At 39.8% G+C, this 19938-nt stretch overlaps 1 protein-coding gene across 2 annotated transcripts in view; it reads right to left on the bottom strand.

The window, feature by feature from the left end:
- Nucleotides 1-1057: 1057 nt before the first annotated feature.
- LOC136867159 (leucine-rich repeat-containing protein 15) overlaps nt 1058-19938 on the bottom strand; it is a 56294-nt gene continuing 37413 nt past the window's right edge. For both annotated transcript variants that reach the window (XM_067144272.2, XM_068227040.1), the window contains exon 2: nt 1058-3596. In XM_067144272.2, the coding sequence (XP_067000373.2) occupies nt 2277-3596 (1320 nt within the window). In that variant the 3' untranslated portion in view covers nt 1058-2276. The remainder of the gene's footprint in view (nt 3597-19938) is intronic.

The raw sequence follows: 19938 nt of genomic DNA, 5'->3' as shown, positions 1-19938 counted from the left end.
AAAGGAATGCTGGAATGTGGCAACATCGTGAAATAGCACGTGCAGTGCTCCTCCCTCCAACCTTACCTGTCAGACGCCAACTTTAGTTAAGTCTAGTATAATTAAATAATGAACTGCTTTTATTTTAATATAGTACCTCACGAACCCTATTCGGGACAGTCACTGTTAGCTTTCGTAGCAGATTTTTATAACGCACATTAAGTGGATTATAGAGCACTACATCATCTGTATTAACTAGAGAGAAAGGCTAAAACGTGTAATTAAACTGTGTATCATTACAGCTCCAGAATATACCATCCGATCATTGTTGTGAAAAGCGGAAAAGCTGCATGATGTTGGATGTTTAAATCCTAAGCTAAGATGATGGTCAATATTCTAAAGAGAAAATTAAGTATGTAAGTTTTAAATATTTTTATCAAGTTTACTTTGTCTCGAAGAAAATTTTATATATTAATATAAAGGATTTTGAGAGTCTCCGTTGATAGTGAATTTAATACTTCTATACTAAATAAACAAAGCAGATGAATTTTACCGTTCTTTTACGAGGTAGATCTCTGAAATACATGTCGAGTTTGAAAACCTAGATTTCATAGTCTTTACCTGTTGAAAAGTCGCTCAAGGAAAATGATCGCTTGATATTGTATAAGTTATTCGCAGGTACACGTTTCTCAGAAACAAATGAATCTATAACGTTGCCATTGATGTTTTCACGGCCCGTACTTATAGACATCATATAGGCGTTTAGGCTTATGCCTCGAAGAAAATTTTCTATAATTATAAAGGATTTTGAGAGTCTCGTTTGATAGTAAATCTAACATTTCTATATCAAATAAACAAAGCAGATGAAACTTCACAGTTCTTTTACGAGGTAGAAATCTGAAATACATGTAGAGTTTGAAAACCTAGTTTTCATAGTCCCTACCTGTTGTACAGTCGCTCAAGGAAAATTCACCTTATTTTCTTGACACGGCATAAGCCCAAAAGCCTATATGATGTCTATAAATATCGTGTTTGTTGTGTTTGTTGGAGGTACCTATAGGGTTTGTATCTACATGATAATAATTAAAATTCAGTCTGATAAAATATTTAATGCGAGGAACATATAACACCATGCGTTCATTCTGTTCTAGAATGGCTATACATCTGGAAGAAAGCTATGATTTGAAATACTGGAACTTGAACCTCGTAGACTTCTTGTGAGAAGGCACTCAGTTATTTCTAATGACTGCTTAATGATGCACTTGTTATAACAAATCATCCCCCCTATCTTTCAAGGATAAAACGATTATCACAAGAATATTGTTAAATTTATGCATTGGTCACAATTTTATGTACACTCTATAGTATATCACATTTATGCTCATACATTGCTGTGAATACCGATTGTTACACACTTTCCTTTCCGGGATACTTCCACTAACCTACTTACATTTGCTTGAAATCTGGTACCTAAAACTTCTTTCATGACTCCTATACTACGTTTTTCCAGGCACGGACTTTTATCTTTCAGTCTCTTAAAACATGCATACCGGTCACTAATCAATAACAATCACAATCACATTCCTTGTCTAATCTACAACGTACAAATTTGTATTCAAAGACTGCTAGTGCATTAGAATTCACTTGTATAACTTCACGAGGATATATGTTAATTGTTGGACGTCTATTTCTAAATTTCTCGGAGTGTTCTCCTGTAACTGATGACTTTATATTAAACCATAAATGTATCAGGAGCGATGTGGCTATGCTTAAAACTTGCTGTGTTTATCCCATTACGGAATCAAACAATATTTCCGTGCATATTCCAGTGGTTCCTATTCCACGTAACCTGGAGGTTCTGTGACTATGATCACAACATCAACACACACGTAAGACTTCAAGCTTGCTTATTTGCTTGATATTCCCCTCCACAGCCTGCCATACGATACTTCGTTTTATTTTACTTTATCCGGATATGGACGTCATTTACAAGCTTGTGACAGTTCTCTTAATCACTCGGGTCCTTCTACTTTGACTCGTAGCACATGATTCGTTGCTGAACAGGTGTACTGTGGAAGGAACGCCCATATTAGTACTTATACAACTAAGAACATCATTTGACATTCTTATTTTCGTTCAATGGAGAATGATTTATAGAGAAGATATTCTCTCGAAAAAAGGTATTATAGATGAATGCACGTTCATTCTCACACACAACTAATCAATCACTAGAAAAGAGCCACATGAGATGTTCCATGATCTGCTATTAGAAAACAAGTTTCCACGTGAGATTTTCATCACGCTGTCTGTTTAGATGAAGGAGCTACATCGTTGCATATTTCTTTGCTAAGTTCACCACCAGTGCAATAAGTCTTAAGGTTTATATTTCGTTGGAAAGCCCAAGTTCGGAGTTGTTCATTGACACAGGAGCAGACTGCAGGGTTATCAGATATATTTATGTGATTCAACTTTTTAAGAGTGTCGAACAGGTTTATATCTATGTCCTCGAAATTGTTTTCACTTAGTGCCAGAACCTGAATTGATGGCATCCCGTCGAAAGCATTCGGAGGCAAATAACTCAAGTTACAAGAACGAATATCAAGCAAAATGAGTTTGGAAGTATTCAAAATTGGACCTTCGTCAAACTTGAGGATGTTATTGCGAAGATATAATCTCTGAAGTTCAGTATTCTCAGAAAACACATTTGGGTCAAAAGAAGTGATATTATTATTGAAGAGCATTAGATCTGTTAATTTGGGTAAGTACTTCCACACTTTGATATCCAGATCTGAGATACTGTTATTATGTAGGAAAAGTGTTTCAACACGGCTAAGATCTCGAAATGTATTTTCAGGTAAATGAGTTATACCGTTACTACCTAAGGAGATAAAATTGACGGTTGAGCGTAAGAAACTATCCTCTGGTATATGGATAGTATTCCCTGTTAAATCCACCTGTAGAAGTTGATTATTATATCTAAAGGTATCTGGATGAAGGGTTACAAGTTCATTTTGTGCAATTGAAATAAATATAAGCTGTGATAAAGGCCGAAATACTTGATCATTGATGCTTTTGATGGAATTGCCATTAATTTTCAGGCTGGTAATGTTGGTACTGTTGATGAATATTTCGTCGGGAAGATAACTAATGTTGCAGTGATCTAGGTAGAGTCGCTCCAGGCTAGCAGATTGTATGAAAGGCCCACGTTCTGGCAGAACTAAATTGTTCCAACTGAGATGCAACACACGTAGACTGGTATTTATGAATGAGTCTGGATGTAAGGTAGTAATTCTATTGTCTTGCAAAGCGACTGAGGACAAGTTGAATAACACGCTGAATGCATCCTTATGTATCTCTGCAATGCGATTGCTGGCTAGTCTTAAGTGACGCAATCCTGGTGTTTCTTGGAAAGCATCCTCTGGTAAAGACGTAAGATTATTCCGAGATATGTCCAAGGATGTAAGATTTGAGTTCAAGTCAGATGGTACCCCATCTAGTTGTGAGTCTGTGCACTTAACTGCAGTCACCTTCATACACCAACAGGATGGAGGGCATGGTTCTCGATAACTCTGAGAGGGACGGATGAAGACTATTGCCACAAGGAGGGTGGTGAGCATCTGAAAGATTAAAAATACTACATTAATAACTTGTTAACATCACGGTAGTCAGCTTTATATAGAAGTGCAAGGACGGGCATCGTCCTGAGGTAACATAGATGAATATATATTGTAGTACAACATTCGAAGATAACACACTTGAAATAAGAGACAAACACTAATGTAATAACCTCACAGCTTTCATCTTCATACAGATTAGAAGAGGAACATTGCTATACGTGGGTGAATCCTTTATGTATAACACTTTTTAAAGTTAGGTCCAAATATCACAATCAGTAAAACATGAGTATTCTGGAGATGACATACTCCTATATAATATAAAGCACGTATGCATGCATGATATACAGCATGTATATTTCTACATATATAAAACTCATCATCTGGGTATGTATGTATGTATGTATGTATGTATGTATGTATGTATGTATGTATGTATGTATGTATGTATGTATGTATGTATGTATGTAATTTTCTTACCGTTTATTCACGGCATGCCCCATTACATGCAGTAATACTACGTGTTTTGAGTAATCATATTACAAATATAACTTAATTTTCTTATTACATGTGAGATATATTCTTACTTCGATGGCTGATATGATATTCATAACTAAAACAATAATAATGTAAACAAAACTATATCCTTTTTTCATAGCTGTTCAAATATAATTGAGTTCGTGAAATGTAAGAACTGTTAAGTCATTTTTGACTAACCTACTTTTGTTGACTGGCTATGATTCTGTACCTGAAATATCTTTAATTAAAATGCTTCTCTCTCAAGTAATTTACAATGAAATAATAAAGAGTCAACATTTTGATCACTGGCATTACATGGACATGTGGGACTATCTAAAATTCTAAAACGATAAAATAAACTCTTAATTTTCCATGGCCCGTTACCATTGCGGTGAAATCTGGCGTTAAATAAATATGCTGGGAATGCCTGTCTATTACACTTGAACAAATTATTTTGTTTGATCCCATTCACTCTGACATTTTCTTAAGCTCTCGTCTCTCACATTTAGGAATTTTGCTGTAACACTCACTCCATTGTCGTGCACTGCTTCCTTGGGCAGATGATCCGCGATTTCGTTACTGTAGTTTTCAGTGTGAGCTTTAATCCAGGTGAACTCTATTTTCCATTTGTTCCTTTCAAGAACCTTCACTTCCATCTTGATTTGGTGAATAAGGTAGTTGTAGTTATTACGTTTTAATGAGTCTATTGTTATTTTACTGTCAGTGAATATCATGGATTTCCGCGGGATATTTTCCTTTAATATTAATGTTTCAATTGGTTCAAGTGCTTTCAGAATTGCCAACTATTTTGATTGATTATTCGAACATCTTTTATCCAATTTAAATTTTAACGCACTGGGCGAGTTGGCCGTGCGGTTAGAAGCGCGCAGATGTGAGCTTGCATCCGGGAGATAGTGGGTTCGAACCCCACTGTCGGCAGCCCTGAAGATGGTTCTCCACGGTTTCCCATTTTTACACCAGACTAATGCTAGGGCTGTACCTTTATTAAAGCCATATCCGATTCCTTCCCACTCCTAGACTTTTTCTATCCCATATTCACCATAAGACCTATCTGTTTCGGTGCGATATAAAGCAAGTTGTCAAAATAATGATTAACCGGATGTCCAAGAAGGCCCTATTCTAGCATTTCCTTAGAATAAATATGAAAAGCCCTAGGAGAATCATCATTAAAATGGAATTCGACCTTGAAACAGCGAACCAAGTAACTTCCCATTGTTAGCGTTGAGTATGACTCAACAAACTTGTCTGCAAGGTTGTATTCCAACCCTTTTACTCTTGAAGCACATCAAGGAGTTTTATTTTTCAAATATCACTACTTAAGCGCTAAATTTAACGTGTATGATTATTTAGTTTTCAAACATCCCGTAGGTAAATCAATACGTAATCTGAATCTGAGGAATCCCAGAGATACGTTCCGTATTACAGAATTCATATTTGTTAAAGTGTGCCAATTCTATGCTATCTCGTTATGTAGAAGTAGTCTGAAGTATTCTACGTGATACATTTCCGAGGATCGGCATTGTAATTAAATGTAGAGAGCGGATATGCTTCTTTAATTATAAATGATTGCGTACCGTTCTCAATTAAAAAGAATATTAATGGAGACTGTTAATGAAAATGAATTGCTAATTTAAAAGAAACATTTATTATCTTATTTAATATGTGTTTCCCTACGGGTTTAATTATTCCATGCCTGCTGTATGGCCTCAATTTATCGGCACATATTTCATAAATGATCATTTTCACTAATAATAAAACTAAGCCAATAGAAATTCCTAGAATAAACTGTCATAATGTATTAGAATTGAATAGTGTTAATGCCTGCCTCGTGGGTAGGGGTAGCGTGCCTACCTTTCACCCGGAAGACCAAGGTTTGAATCTAGGCTAGTCCAAATATTGTAATTCTGGATCGATAGCTGGAACGGGGTTCACTCAGCCTCGTGAGAAAAACTGAGGAACTGTCTGATACGAGATGCAGCGGAACTGTTCCATAAACCACGATTTATGACTGAGGATATCGTTACGCTGACCACGTGCACTCCATATCTGCAGACAATTTGACAGTGCAGCAGTCGTCTTCGCTAATACGGTATTAATCAGCAGATGTACATTCTTTACATTCTTTCAACTGAACATTAGCAACTTAATTACAGTTTTCCGCGCCCTTCTTCGTAGATCAGTTTCCACGACAGACCTGGAATTCGTATCGCTGAGATGAGGTCAAATTGTTCGAATGTCGATCCTAACAAATTCTGACCTAAGTATGGTGCTTCCACATTCAATCCAGAAAACTCTGAGATAATACTTTCGTGAAGTCTGGTTCCATGACCAATAGTCAACGCTTTAGCCTTCGGTCCTCGGGCCCAGAGTTCGATTCTTGGTCAGGTCAGGAGATTTTAATCTTAAACGGTTATTTCCCTCGACTCTAGGACTAGGTATTTATACTATCCCAACCTTCCTGCCTTTCATACATCACACCAAACACTAACCACCACCACACAAACACGCGGTTTTTCGGCTGCCTTATATCTGGCTAGCAATAGCCACACTGAATTATTATTATTATTATTATTATTATTATTATTATTATTATTATTATTATTATTATTATTATTATTATTATTATTATTATTATGAAATGGTGGAGTATCACTGTGATAAATTATCGGACAAAATCGACATACAAGTGCATGTGGCTGCTGACCTGTGATTCTTCTAGCTCCTAATTTCAATCAACAACAGCATTCTTCCCTGGTGAATCATGTATTTCAAGTATGATCCGTTTCACTTAAATTCCAGTTTCGGCAGAAGGTAGAAAACGCATGAAATTGTTCCTGAGACACCATGGCACGGTCTCATGCACCTTCCTATGATCACAGTATATATTATTTTTTGCGTCCGCCTCAGTGGTGTAGCGGTTAGCTGCCACCCCCCGGGGGCCCGGGTTCGATTCCCGGCTTTGATGCGAAATTCGAAACGTGGTACTGTGACCGTTCATGACCTCGTCATACGTATATGGAGACATCCTGTAGAGAGAATATGCCGTTTCCGCACGGTTCTACGTAAAATAGCCGCCGAACGGGGATAATCTTGACGGTTCCGGGATGCGACCCGCCCCCCGTAGAGTCACGCGCCTCTCCTCTCGTTGCGCGTAATTGAGAAAACAGGGAGTACAGGCGCCCGTAAGTGGAATTCCTTCTCTCTCTGAGCGAGAGAGCTGGGGCAAGCGAGATGTCACATGACTGAGAGGTGAGGTCACGAAACAGCCTCAAGGAAGTCGTCCCAACATTCGAGACGATATCACCCCATGTATTCCCCTAAATATCTGGTGGTACCAATGTATAGCTTTGAACTGTTTCGAGGCTATCAACATTAATAACTCGGAAATACTTGATAGATAATTTCGAGTTACAGCTTCAATAAATGAGGGGATTTTATGCGGATTTATCATGTAGAGAACCATTCTACATAATAAGAATATTGGGAAGTGCGCAGGTAGCGAATATCTTGAAGTGAGAAAGACCAGATGGCCGGCCCTTACAGGACCAGGAAAACTAAAAAATCCCCGGAGTCAAGCTCCACCTACTTTAAATTGGTACTGACGCTTTGATAATTACAGGCGAGCCCGTGAAGGATTCGCAATGAAAAATGATCAACGGAAAGTGGAATGTACAGGCTTTAATTTGATACTAAATTCAACGTGTAAATACACCTGCCAGCGGAGCGATGTGTGACAAGGGGGCGTGGACTGATTCCCCCTCCAGAAATAATTCTTTCCGCCATATAGGCGAGAGGCAAGAGACCAGTGTACCCCAGTATATTCTGTGCCTTCGATGTAATCAACTGGTTTATTCGTGAGTGAACAGGTAGTATGAATACTCAGTGTTTTACATTGTGGAAATTCCTCATCGAACAGTGATATGTAATAGTCAATGACAACATATAGTGAGTGACAGTGCGTTGCAAGGCAGATAGTGATCATGCTTCTAATGCAGTCTGCAATGATCTGGATGTGAATTTTTTAAAATTCGGATTATGTATCAGAGAGGCGCGGGGTGTTCAAGATATAGTTCGATCACAGTGTTGCAGTGAGGTTCGAACCGACGACATCAGTGATTGGCATTCAGCCATCGGTTTGTAGACCGGGCAGTGTCCGCCGTATTCGCTCTAACGCAGTGAGTTGCACATTGGATTAAAGATTATTGAAGCTGAGTGGGTCGATTGATGACCGAAAAAAAAATATATTAACGCGTATGTTCAAACCCTGTGAGTGCGTCCATCTAGTGCGTGGTGCTCCTAGAGTCAACTACAGTATTTATGGAGAACTAGTGTGTGCAAGGGAAGGCAATGGTGTCGAGCTGCAGGACAGATTAACAATCTAGGGCTAGGATACTTGAATATATGAGTACCTTTAGCCGTGACAGATTTAAAATGCATGACACACTTAGTGCATTTATAACACATTAATCCTTCCTCATTGCATATTTGACCTCCGAGAACTTCAGGGCTGGTGAGTGGTCCGCTGTATAGTCACTTCAACACATCAGGTATACTCTGGACCTTCCGACGACATCTGAGGATCCAATCGGCATGCGGACGAACCGGCAGATGAGGACTCTGGACAACCCTGCAGATATCAACGCCCCGATGACCGCCTACGCTGAGGGATGTACTCCCTGAGGGTAGCGAATCGCAGAAGTGATGAGTACTCTTTCATTTATCTTGATAGCTAGTCACGTGTAGGGAAGTAAAATCATTTGCATGTAAATACTTTGAATATCATTTGAGTATAACGCAGGTTTCAGGGATTATAGTTCATAAGATTTTCCTGTGAGATTTTCTTCGTGGGTGGAGCCACTCATTTCATTAATTAGGGGATATAATGCATAGTAATTAATAAGGCCCTAGTATAATTTACAGGTGACGTGATGTAAATAACGGGGAATAAGGTTTCATAATATGATCCGATCGTCCAAGGCTGAGTTTAAATGCTACGAATCATCACAAATTTCCCGATTAGTTATTTACGATGATACGTCACCTGATGATAGAATTTCCTCCTGTATAGATTTAAGGCTGCATACTACAAGACGGCAATAAACAAAGTGTTGGGTGTACTTGAATTTCATAGACCGCGATTAACCATGAATTATTTTTATTTTATTTTATTTTTATTCTGAAGGCTAGAGTCTTCTGGTTAAATGTGCATTGTTTTCGGGGTATGAGGATGAAAGGGGCGGTACGTGATTTGTGAGTTCGTAAGTTTGAAAGTACAGTGGTGTTTACATATGTGTATTCTCCGGTAGAAGAGAGATTTGGGACGGTGAAAAATGCCGTCACATGGATAAGATGGCTGAGGTCATATGTAGGGTGGCACGCTGATAGCGCCAATGAATCGCAGAGAGAAAGTTGTGTTGCGATAATACGAGTATTTAAATATAGCAAGTAAGTGGATAGCCTTGCTCTGTGGGTGAAGGAAAAAGAAAATAAAAGACAGGCGAGCCAAACCGTTTGACAAGTTTATGGCCTGGGGAAACGACAGGAGCTCGCTGGCCACTGTGTAGAGGGATGCTTTCAGTCCTCCTTTCTTTCCATAGTAGAACGAAAACATGCACAATTCAAGATAAAGACACCGTTGCATATATCTTGGGTTTGACAAATGAATGAACTCCTTCCACCTTTGTTATTATTATTAAAATAAAAACCGGGATAGGGTTTCAGGTTTTTCTTGTACACCCCACATGTGGAAGTCCTGAGCTCGAGGCTCCAGGGTTCGAAGGAGACTGTTGCCCACATGTGGTAACTAAGCGGAGCTGTACCAAGATCCTGTGTTGTTGTTTTTTTTCTTCTTCTCTGGCATGGAGAAGCAAATGCAAGGTGTTATGTTATTTCTTCCAGTGTGTGTATTATATGTTAGGTGATGCAATTTATTGGTTGTCGGTTGATATGCCTGTTGTTATTAGGAACACCGTTGAAATGAAATGTCACGTGTTATATTAACGCCTAGGTAAATCCCTATGAAACAGGCGTTATGAGGGGTAAATACTCCGTGTGATAAACCAGACGAGGTCATTAGCATGGAGAATGTGACATAGCTATCATGTGTTTCAAAGGGTACTCGATAATTTCAACAAACCTCAATTAACATGATACGAATAAATTGAGCGATACAACTCGTGCCGTAAGAAGATATGCCCTTGTAAATAACATATGTGTAAAATACTTAATATAATAAGATTTTCGTGTGTTAGATAATTCAAAGGGGACGCCCTTTTCAGTGTGCTTAATGATTTGAAGGTTATGAAATGAAAAATGCCGGTCTGAGGAAAAGACAGAAAAGGACATTCGAGCTCAGACCTGATTATGAATTAGTGTAGTGTATTAATAAATATCTCGGCATATCTGTATGTAATGAAATTTCAAGTGTTTTCCTTAGTTAATTAAAAGTGTTTGTACAATAGACGGTATTCCTTCTCATTAGTAATGTGTTCGTATTCCTATGATATCCGAGACTCTTTCCCTTTACTTAGAATTAAATAGTTTAAGCCCCCTTCCGGACATACCACGTACCCAAGCTCTTGAGCAAGCTGAGGAAAACTCAAGTAGGGGTGATGGTTTTCGATTCCAGGGAATGTCCAAGGGTCTCGTCGAATAAATACTTACAGCCACTTCACAAGCCGATGAATGTAAATTGTTATGCACTGGAGCCCTGGACAGGTGCAGTACGAGGACTGGAACCAGGCCCACGCAGCCTCAGGAGGTCAACTGAGTAAAAGAGGTTCTATTTTCACCTCAGCCATCCTCGAAGTGGTTTTCCGTGGTTTCCCACTTCTTCTCCGGGCTAATGCTGGGATGGTACCTAACTTAAGCCCACGGCCGCTTCCTTGTATATCCCTGCCAATATTCCCATCCTCCTTAAGACCCCTGTTCAGTATAGCAGGTGAGGACGCATGGGCGAGATTTTGGTCTTCCTGCCCCGTTGTATCCCCGACGAAATATTTCACGCTCCAGGACACTGCCCTCGAGGTGGTGGAGGTGGGATCCCTGGCTGAGTCCGGGGGAAGAACCAACCTTGGAGGGTAAATGGATTAAATTAAATAAAATCTTTATTTTGCCGTCTCCGTACGAATCGTGACGGTAAAGATTTCCACTATTCGAAACATTGGCACTGAGTGAGACAGAGTAGTTAGCTCTATCTCGGACCGCTTTCGTACCCAAGAATTAACATTGTATGCATTTCTAAATTTCCCCAAATTCCTGACAGGAATTCAGTATTCTTCCGCATAAAGCATATCTTTACCCCTTTGCCAAGGTTGCTCCATTCATAACAGCCATCACTGATAATTATTTAAAATCCATAACTTTTATGACGGGTCAAACCAGGGATCTCCTGCTGGCCACATCAGGTCCGTGAAGGAGTTTAATGAGGCCCCTGGATTGCGAAAAAGTTAAATTGAATAACGGAAAAACTATTTTTAATGAAATCATGGGAATACGCTTGGTTTTAAATGCGTATTATTACGGCTTGCATTACTCTACGAGGGATCAAGGACTTTGCACGGAGTTTTCTTATCTGTTTTTTGGGACTACCTTTACTGTAGTTGCGAGCAAACTGTTTCTTTGTTGACCTTCACATAATCAAATATAGAGGTAAATTCAGTAACCAACATCTGAAAGATACAACATTTCATTTATTAACATTGCTGCTTTCACGGCCCGTACTTACAAACATGATATAGGCTTTTGGGCTTATGCCGTGTCAAAAAAACAAGGTGAAATTATTTACGTTTCACAGAGAACTTCGCTCCGCGTCTTCAGAAGAAAATCTTGACTGTTCCCGAGGAAGACTTCTACAATAATGAGTGTTTGAATTTAAGAATGCTTTACCGTTGGATCTGTAGTGGTATGCTCGTTCGTCACCAGGTGGCTCGCTGTATGCTGGCACAGCGCTCCAAGTGGGAGCTGACGACAACATCAAGCTCCAATCACGGCCGACTGGATCCCTCGCTGCGCTCCTAGCTAGAGCGACGCATCAAGTCGGCCGTGCTCCAATTAAGATGATTTATCACACCGTGTGTGCGTGAGAAGTAACAGAGAGGACATCAGACGAGTCAGGGACGAATGTGGTAGAAGAAATAGAAACTAATTTATTTTATTCAACAGACTAAATCAGGGCCGTAGTTTGTGAAATTCTAGATTTAAAGAGCAAGTTTCGTACCTCTCACTAAAATGTACTGTTTTAACTGTACTCTGAAAACATTGTATAATACATTGCATTAGTACCTTTATAGTTTCTCATTTCTGATGAAATGTCTTGATGCGGCCCCCACAGAAACCTTCCTGCCCTTGACATTCATACAATCACAGTGATTATGTAGTGACATTCGTATTCTATTAAGTATTTTCATTATTATTATTATTATTATTCTCCTTGATTCTGGTCATCTAAGGACCACATCAAATAAGCCTATCCATTCCTCTTTATGCTCCTTTTCTTCCTTTTCAGTGGTGTACACTTTGTTGGTTTTTCCTCCGATATGAGACCTCTGGATTAAATGATCGCATTTCGTTCCAATGTGCATTATAGACTGTTATCCCTTACGGCAATCAAACTACAAGCCTCTGTGAATTAACTAAACGCTTGCATAATCCTCTAGCCCTGTGCCCTCGTTTAGTCCCACATTTATTGTACTTAAATTGTTCAAAACTGAGTCTAACCATCGCCGCCTTGGTTTCCCTTTGCTTCTCTTTCCTAGGACTGAGTCCATTATTCACCTAGGTAACCTATTTTCTCCACTCGGGTCATCGCTATAAGACCTGTCAGTAAGTCGGTGCAACGTAAAGCAACTTGTACATTAAACAGAAATCCCATTCGCCTCACTTGACCCCGCTACCGAAGCCAGTTGATAAGCATAGCTTTGCCCATCGATTCTCAATCACCTTTATCGTCTCATTGCAAGTGCTCTCCTGCCATTGTTCCCACTCATCCCCATACTTCCACTGTATTAATAAGATATCCTGAGTCCACACAGATTACACTTCCATACAGCAAAATCGGTCTAAAAACAGATCGATGTACAGAAAACTTTCGTCCGAAAGCTCACTTCCTTCCAGTTGTTCATGACATTAGCGTTGCTGCATCTCGTTTCAATTTCATTAACTACACTACCACCCTGGAAGAATTCCTACCTTAAATATTTAAAATGGCCCATCTGTTCCAGGTTAATTCAGTCCTCTTAGGTTTCTTTCCAACCGACATCACTTGAGTAATTTTCATATCACACTCGCTGCAATTCTTTTCCAACTACAAGATACTAGATTGCAAATTTTCAACCAATTCCATCATTTAAACCAAGTCGTCCGCACAGTCCGAAGTGCTTACCACATTTCCACTTAACTTAATTACTCTCTGCCATTTTATAACCATTCAGTGCCCACCAGTTTATGTTATTCGAACTATGAACAATAAGGGTGATATATTACAGCCTTGTCCAATACCTGTAACTACTTTGAAACAAAATAATATTCCGTTGTCAATTCACACTATAACCTGGTTATCCATATAAGCGGATTCAATTATGAAGTACACCTGATCCCGTAATCCTTCCGTATGCTCCCTCTTTCTTCTGTTCTAGATCTACGAAACATTGTCATAACTGTCCATTCTCCTCGTAATATTTTTTTTTTAATTTCTTGATGCGTACTGACAATCTGGTCCTGGCAGTGCCTGTGTGGTCTGAAACTGCATGTGTTTTAATGTAATTTACTCTCCACCAACGATCGCGCCCTCTTTTCGAAAATACCTGTGAATACCTTGGCTGGTAGACTGGTCACTGAAATACCTCGATAGTTGCAGCAATCCTTGCTGTTCCGCTAGTTACAGATACGTGCAATAGCCGTTTTCGACGAGTCAGATGGTACCTTAATACATTTTCATGTTAATCCTACTATTCTACGAAAACATTTCATTCTTGTATTTCTATTTCCTATTTCAGGTCAGATTCAAAACATTTTTTTTTCACTCCTGTTGTTGTTGAAATCCATTCACATCATTGTTTGAAAAGAAAAGAATAGCAATTCTTCTTTCTAACGCCCCTCCCTTCCCTGTACCTTTAACAATATTCATGGATTTCTATAAAACGTAATTGACTGAGATGTTAGTTCTACCAACCTTGACTTTTTTTCATTTCAATTCCAGAGTGTAGGAAAGTCCTACTCACCCAGTTGCAGAGATCCTGACGAGCAGGTGATCATCAACGTAGATTGCCACCCAGCTAATGTGTTAATGTTACAGAGATGAATGAACACAACATGTTGGTTTATCACAGTGGCTGCTGATATCATGAAGAACAAAAGAAGGATAATGACCGTACGGTGGCACAACAGAGGATATAAACATAAATTTGTGCGAGAGATTAGTATTTTCGGTCGATGTGATAACCTTTAAGCCTGGGTCATGTTGGTAGTTCTCTTTCACACAACAGATTTATTCGTAAGTATTGTTATATGACAGTAACGATTTTCAAGTATTGTTGATTATGTAAGTTGAAAGGTAAAATATCAGTTTGCATATATTCGATGTTCAATTATCAAGCTGAGAAAACATAGTTGCATATCAGTAACCAACCTTATTATAAGGTGTATCGTTCTAGGCAACCTCCAGATACGGCGAAGTGGAAATAAGCCTAATTTATTGAAGGTCAAGTTTGAAGGATTTTCAATGCTGCATGTACAAATAGAAAATCGCATTTTGCCGAGGAAAAGGTACGGTGTTACATAATAATACTATTTAATACGTGAGCCATGTTCTTCAAATTAAAAGGACAAAATGCATTCAATAAGATTCACTTCAAGATTTACTTCAAACCACACGACACCTCGTAATCAGCAGGTCTTCCGCCTGAACAGCGATCGCCTGGTAGGCCAAGGCCTTTTATGACTACCAACGGAGCGCTGCTCAGCCCGGAGACCTGCAGATAGAAGAAAAAAGATCGGGCCAGCTAGGAAGACAGCCGGTGAGGGGAAGTGTGCGAGTGAGACAGCAGAGCCGTGGGAGCGAGAACGCCGACTTCCCCTTCTCGCTCGGTGTTGTGGCGACGTACAGTCGACCCGAAATAGTTGTTATAACTGACATGTCATACTCCGCAGATTTTTAGTTAGTGAAATTCCCTTCCAGCTGTAAACTACAGACATACCTAGCCGAAATGAATTTATTTATTATTCAGAAGTGTTACAGATGATAAGACAGATTTAGAACATAATTTAACCTCTTATTATAGTAGCTGTCAAAATGTTTTTCTTCGTGTACGATATCAATTTGCGTAGCCATTCTTTTAAATTATAATTAGGTGTAGAATGGACTTAACGATGCTGTAAATGTACACTGTAGAATAAGGTTTGGTATAACAGCAGGCTTCATAACCTGAGCCACGTCATGTAAAATAAATCGGTAATAATAATAATAATAATAATAATAATAATAATAATAATAATATATACATCAAGAATGAAACATACTACAAGAAAGTTTTAAACTCCCTAGGCCTCAATACCTAAAATCGTCGCGGTCGGAAAAGAACAAGATGTGACCAAGGAAGGACAGATGGCATAGATGAAAGTGAGGAGCCTGGCACAAGTAAGTGGAAGCAATGCCAGGACTCAACTAAGGGACCCATGGTCAGCAACCCACGCTCCCAATTCGAGAACGCTTGGGGCCCCTTTTAGTCACCTCTTACGACAGGCAGGGGATACCGTGGGTGTTATTCTACCACCCCTCATATAGGCTACCCTGTTTACCCTGTTCAGTAAACAAATATGCTTAATGTGTGAGAAGTCTACATCATAACCTGGATTAGTCTACTGACCCTACTGATGAATGGTTAGGATTCAGTCAATAAAAAGTATTTCTGACTTTCATTTCCAGAGAGACAATGACCTTCACCAGAAATTAGTTCCAGGCTAATTCTTGCCTACAGAGACGGCTGGACCTATAGCTAACTACACCGCCCTACTTGCTAGTACTGAGGTTATGAATATTGAAAGCCTTTACATTTCAATCCTCTAATGGACTACATGGCTTTGCTTTGCTTTGCTTTGCTTTGCTTTGCTTTGCTTTGCTTTGCTTTGCTTTGCTTTGCTTTGCTTTGCTTTTGGGCTTGTATTGGGCAGGGAGCGTCGTGGGCTATATAGAACTATAGCGGAATTTACCAACATATGAAATGAAAACCCACGTAATACCATTCTTGGATGTCTGAGAATTCGATTTTAATAAGAAGCAATATTTTTGGGTGCGTAATAGATATCCCAAGTTTGTCAAGTTTGTTGATAATTGGGATTGACATCAACATATAAATGTTATCCATCTGTTAAAAATTCAATGGAGTTTTTCAGTAGGGCATCATAGCCGAGTGACATCGTCACTGGCTTCTCACCAAGGTGGCCATGGTTCAACTCCCAGCCAATGCATGTGAGATCTAATTGAAAAGTTACTCCCTTGTGGTCCAGATTCCGCGTGAATCTGGAAGTCCCGCGGCTACAATCACGATATCAACTGTCGGGTAAAACTACAAGCTTGCTTATTTTGTTTAGTTGATCAGTCTATCTCCGAAGAATTTTATTAACTTCCCGGTAAGCTGTAATGTTGACATTTTATTCAATAATATACAAAGTTTCTAAATATTACATGAAGCATTAAAAAATAGAAGGAACCACAGGTATGATGAACACTGACCTTTTTTAAGTAGTTCTATGCGAGAGAGAGATGGACTTGGAGGAAGGAGTACAAGGTGTTGAGTATGGCAAAAATGAGAATATTACGGTGGGCAATCTTTGACGAAAAGGAAAAGAAAGGACTTGCCAGAAAAATGGCATGACTGGAAAAAATAACAGATTCTGAGAAAGTACAAACTGAGGTCTATGTAATGTGGTCTGAGGTGAATACACCAATCAAGAGAGAGCATGGTCTGAAAAATTCCAGGGTACCAGATCTAGAACTACCCTACTTCAGATCTTAAAGGAATTTGGCTTGGACTGTAAAACAAGAGTGATCATCCAACAGACTCTCATCAACACCATTCCAAAAGTGAAGTTTAGAGGAGAGATTTCAGAGGCCTTTGAAATACGGACAGGAGTTAGGCAAGGAGATGGTCTCTCACCTCTGTTGTTCAACTGCGTTCTTGAGAAAGTGATCCGTGAATGGCGCAGAGAAATGAGTCGAAAGCGGAGTCAGACTAGGCCACAAGAACAAGAACCTTTCATTTGACTGTCTAGCATTTGCAGATGATCTCGCGGTTTTCGCTGATTCCTTGGATGTGGCCACGAAGCAGATCAACCAGCTTCAAACACAAGCTGCAAAGCCGGGCCTCCAAATCTCCTTTGAGAAAATGAAATTCATTACAAACATCAAACTGGCGCCAAGTGAGCTAGGAGGGACTCACGGGAAAGTCAAGCGAGTTGAAAAATTTAAGTATCTTGGTGAATGGATAGAACCTAACTTGTCCGAAAAAGAAGACTTTTCTTCACGCATGAATAAAATGGAAATGGCTTACCATATGACTAAAAATGTCTATAACAAAAGATCTATATCTCTGAATGCAAAAATCAAACACTATTGCACTGTTATCCGGCCAGAGGTTCTATATGCAGCAGAATGTCTCGCCATGAACAAAAAAGGCATGATGGAGAAATTGGAGGCCAAGGAAAGAAAGATTTTGAGAAAAATCTTAGGTCCAGTCAAAGACAACGGCGAGTTTAAGAGATGGCACAACCAGGAGTTGTACTCGCATGTGGAGAAAATAACTGATGTGATGCGGAAAAGGAGGATTACTTTTTATGGACACATGGCCCGAATGAATTCAACACGGTTAACCAACTTCATCTTCACTTTCCTCCAAGAGAAAAAGGCAAAGGGGGCATGGTTCAGTGAGGTACAGAAAGATCTGCAGGAGATCGGGATCTCATTTGAAGATATCCAGGAGCGTGTCCCACTTACGAAAAAACTCCAAGAACATCAGAGTTTCCTACCAAAGCCGAAGATGAAAACTGGAAAGGCATGGACGGAAGAACGAAAGGAGCAACACCGTATACGAATGAAGGAGTACTGGACCAACATTAAAGCTCAAGGGAAACAGTTGAAATGACGTGGTCATTAGTTGGCCGAAACGAAACAAGAGAAAAATAATAATAATATGAAGAAGAAGACCTTCAAATTCTTTATTTATTTCTCTACATGTACATTAAATGTGTATTTCTTTTAGTCAATCAAAACTATTTACCAGGTGTTTGCATAAGTTTTGACGCGAAATTTTCAAGGGAAGTTCATTTTTTTAATTCAAAATATTGGCCTTGGGCTTCTACACACTTCGCCCATCCTTCCGGTAAGTTATGAATACAATGGCAGAAAAACTGCTTGTCTTTTGCGGCAAATCACTCGTCGAGCCATTTTCCAACTTCCTCGAAATTGCTGAAATGCTGCTCTGCAAGCGCCTGCCCCATTGATTCACAGAGATGATAGTCAGATGGCGCCAGGTCGGGAGAGTACGGTGGGTGCAGAAGGATGTCCCATCCAAGCGATTCCAAGGTGTCTTTCACTGGCTTTGCTGTGTGCGACGGCGCATTGTCGTGTAACAAAATCACTTTGCCATATCTTCTGGCCCATTCCGGTCGCCTTTCGATCAATGCGTGATTTAAATTAATAATTTGTTGGCGATAGCGTTGTGCATTAACGGTTTCTCCGGAATTCAAGAGTTCGTAATACACAATACCGATTTTGTGGTCTACCAGAGCACGCGCTGTCTTTCATACTAAAATCAGCACGTTTAAATTGTCGAAACAATGTCTCACATGTTCTGATCGATGGAGCGTGTTCACCATGTGTTTCTGCCAGCAAACGATGACTTTCCACAGCCTTTTTCTTTTGATTAAATAAGAAAATCAATACTTGCCGCAAATGGTCTCTTTTAGGCACACCACGAACCTGCTACGCCAGCGTAGCAAGGGGAGAGGTGATACTCCCACGTGGCACGTCCCAGGTGGCGGATAGGGGGGTCCTAACCGGATTGCCGGCGGACTTGAGGAAAATAAAATACCTCTCGCGGACCAAACACACAACCCCTGTGGGTGGAGGACGCAGACGAAGAATACACTCACAGTATCCCCTGCCTGTCGTAAGAGGCGACTAAAAGGGGCGACAAAGGGATGATTGTCTTGAAACCATAAAACTACTTGTGATTAGTACCACCACGCGGAGAGCATCATGGGTCGCTTTTACTTGCGCGTAGTACCACTATACTAGGTACTAAATAGGTTTGTGATTAATAGCACTCAGGAGCACCGTGCGGTCGGCTTTTGCAGTACCTGTGATTAGTACCACCATATAGCAGGACCATGGGATGATAGCTACCATGGTTCTGCCTTGCCTGTGATTAGTACCCGCTATATGAGGAAAACCACGGGATAGGGGAAGGTCCCTGTAAACAGTACTGTTATGTGATGATGAACACCATAGGTTTGCGTTGAAATGGCGCCGCAAAGTGAGAAAAACATAGGACCGTATTTTATGTCGAATTTCATAACCTGTGAGTAGTACCATAATGTGTGGAATACTGCAAGTCTCTGCTACTTTTGATTAGTACCGCAACAGGACAAATACCATAGTTCTACTTTCCTAGCGATCAGTACCGTTATGAGGGGCCGATAACTTGGATTTTGGACCCCTTTTAGACTGCAAGCATCATCGTTTCAGTGTTATGCTCTAGCAGCAGTCCCTTGGTCAGTAATCCTATTCTTTTACGTCAGTTTGTGTGAA

This window comes from Anabrus simplex, chromosome 3 (assembly GCF_040414725.1).
Source record: "Anabrus simplex isolate iqAnaSimp1 chromosome 3, ASM4041472v1, whole genome shotgun sequence".
NCBI lineage: Eukaryota > Metazoa > Arthropoda > Insecta > Orthoptera > Tettigoniidae > Anabrus > Anabrus simplex.
This window is presented reverse-complemented; position numbering and strand designations above follow the sequence as displayed.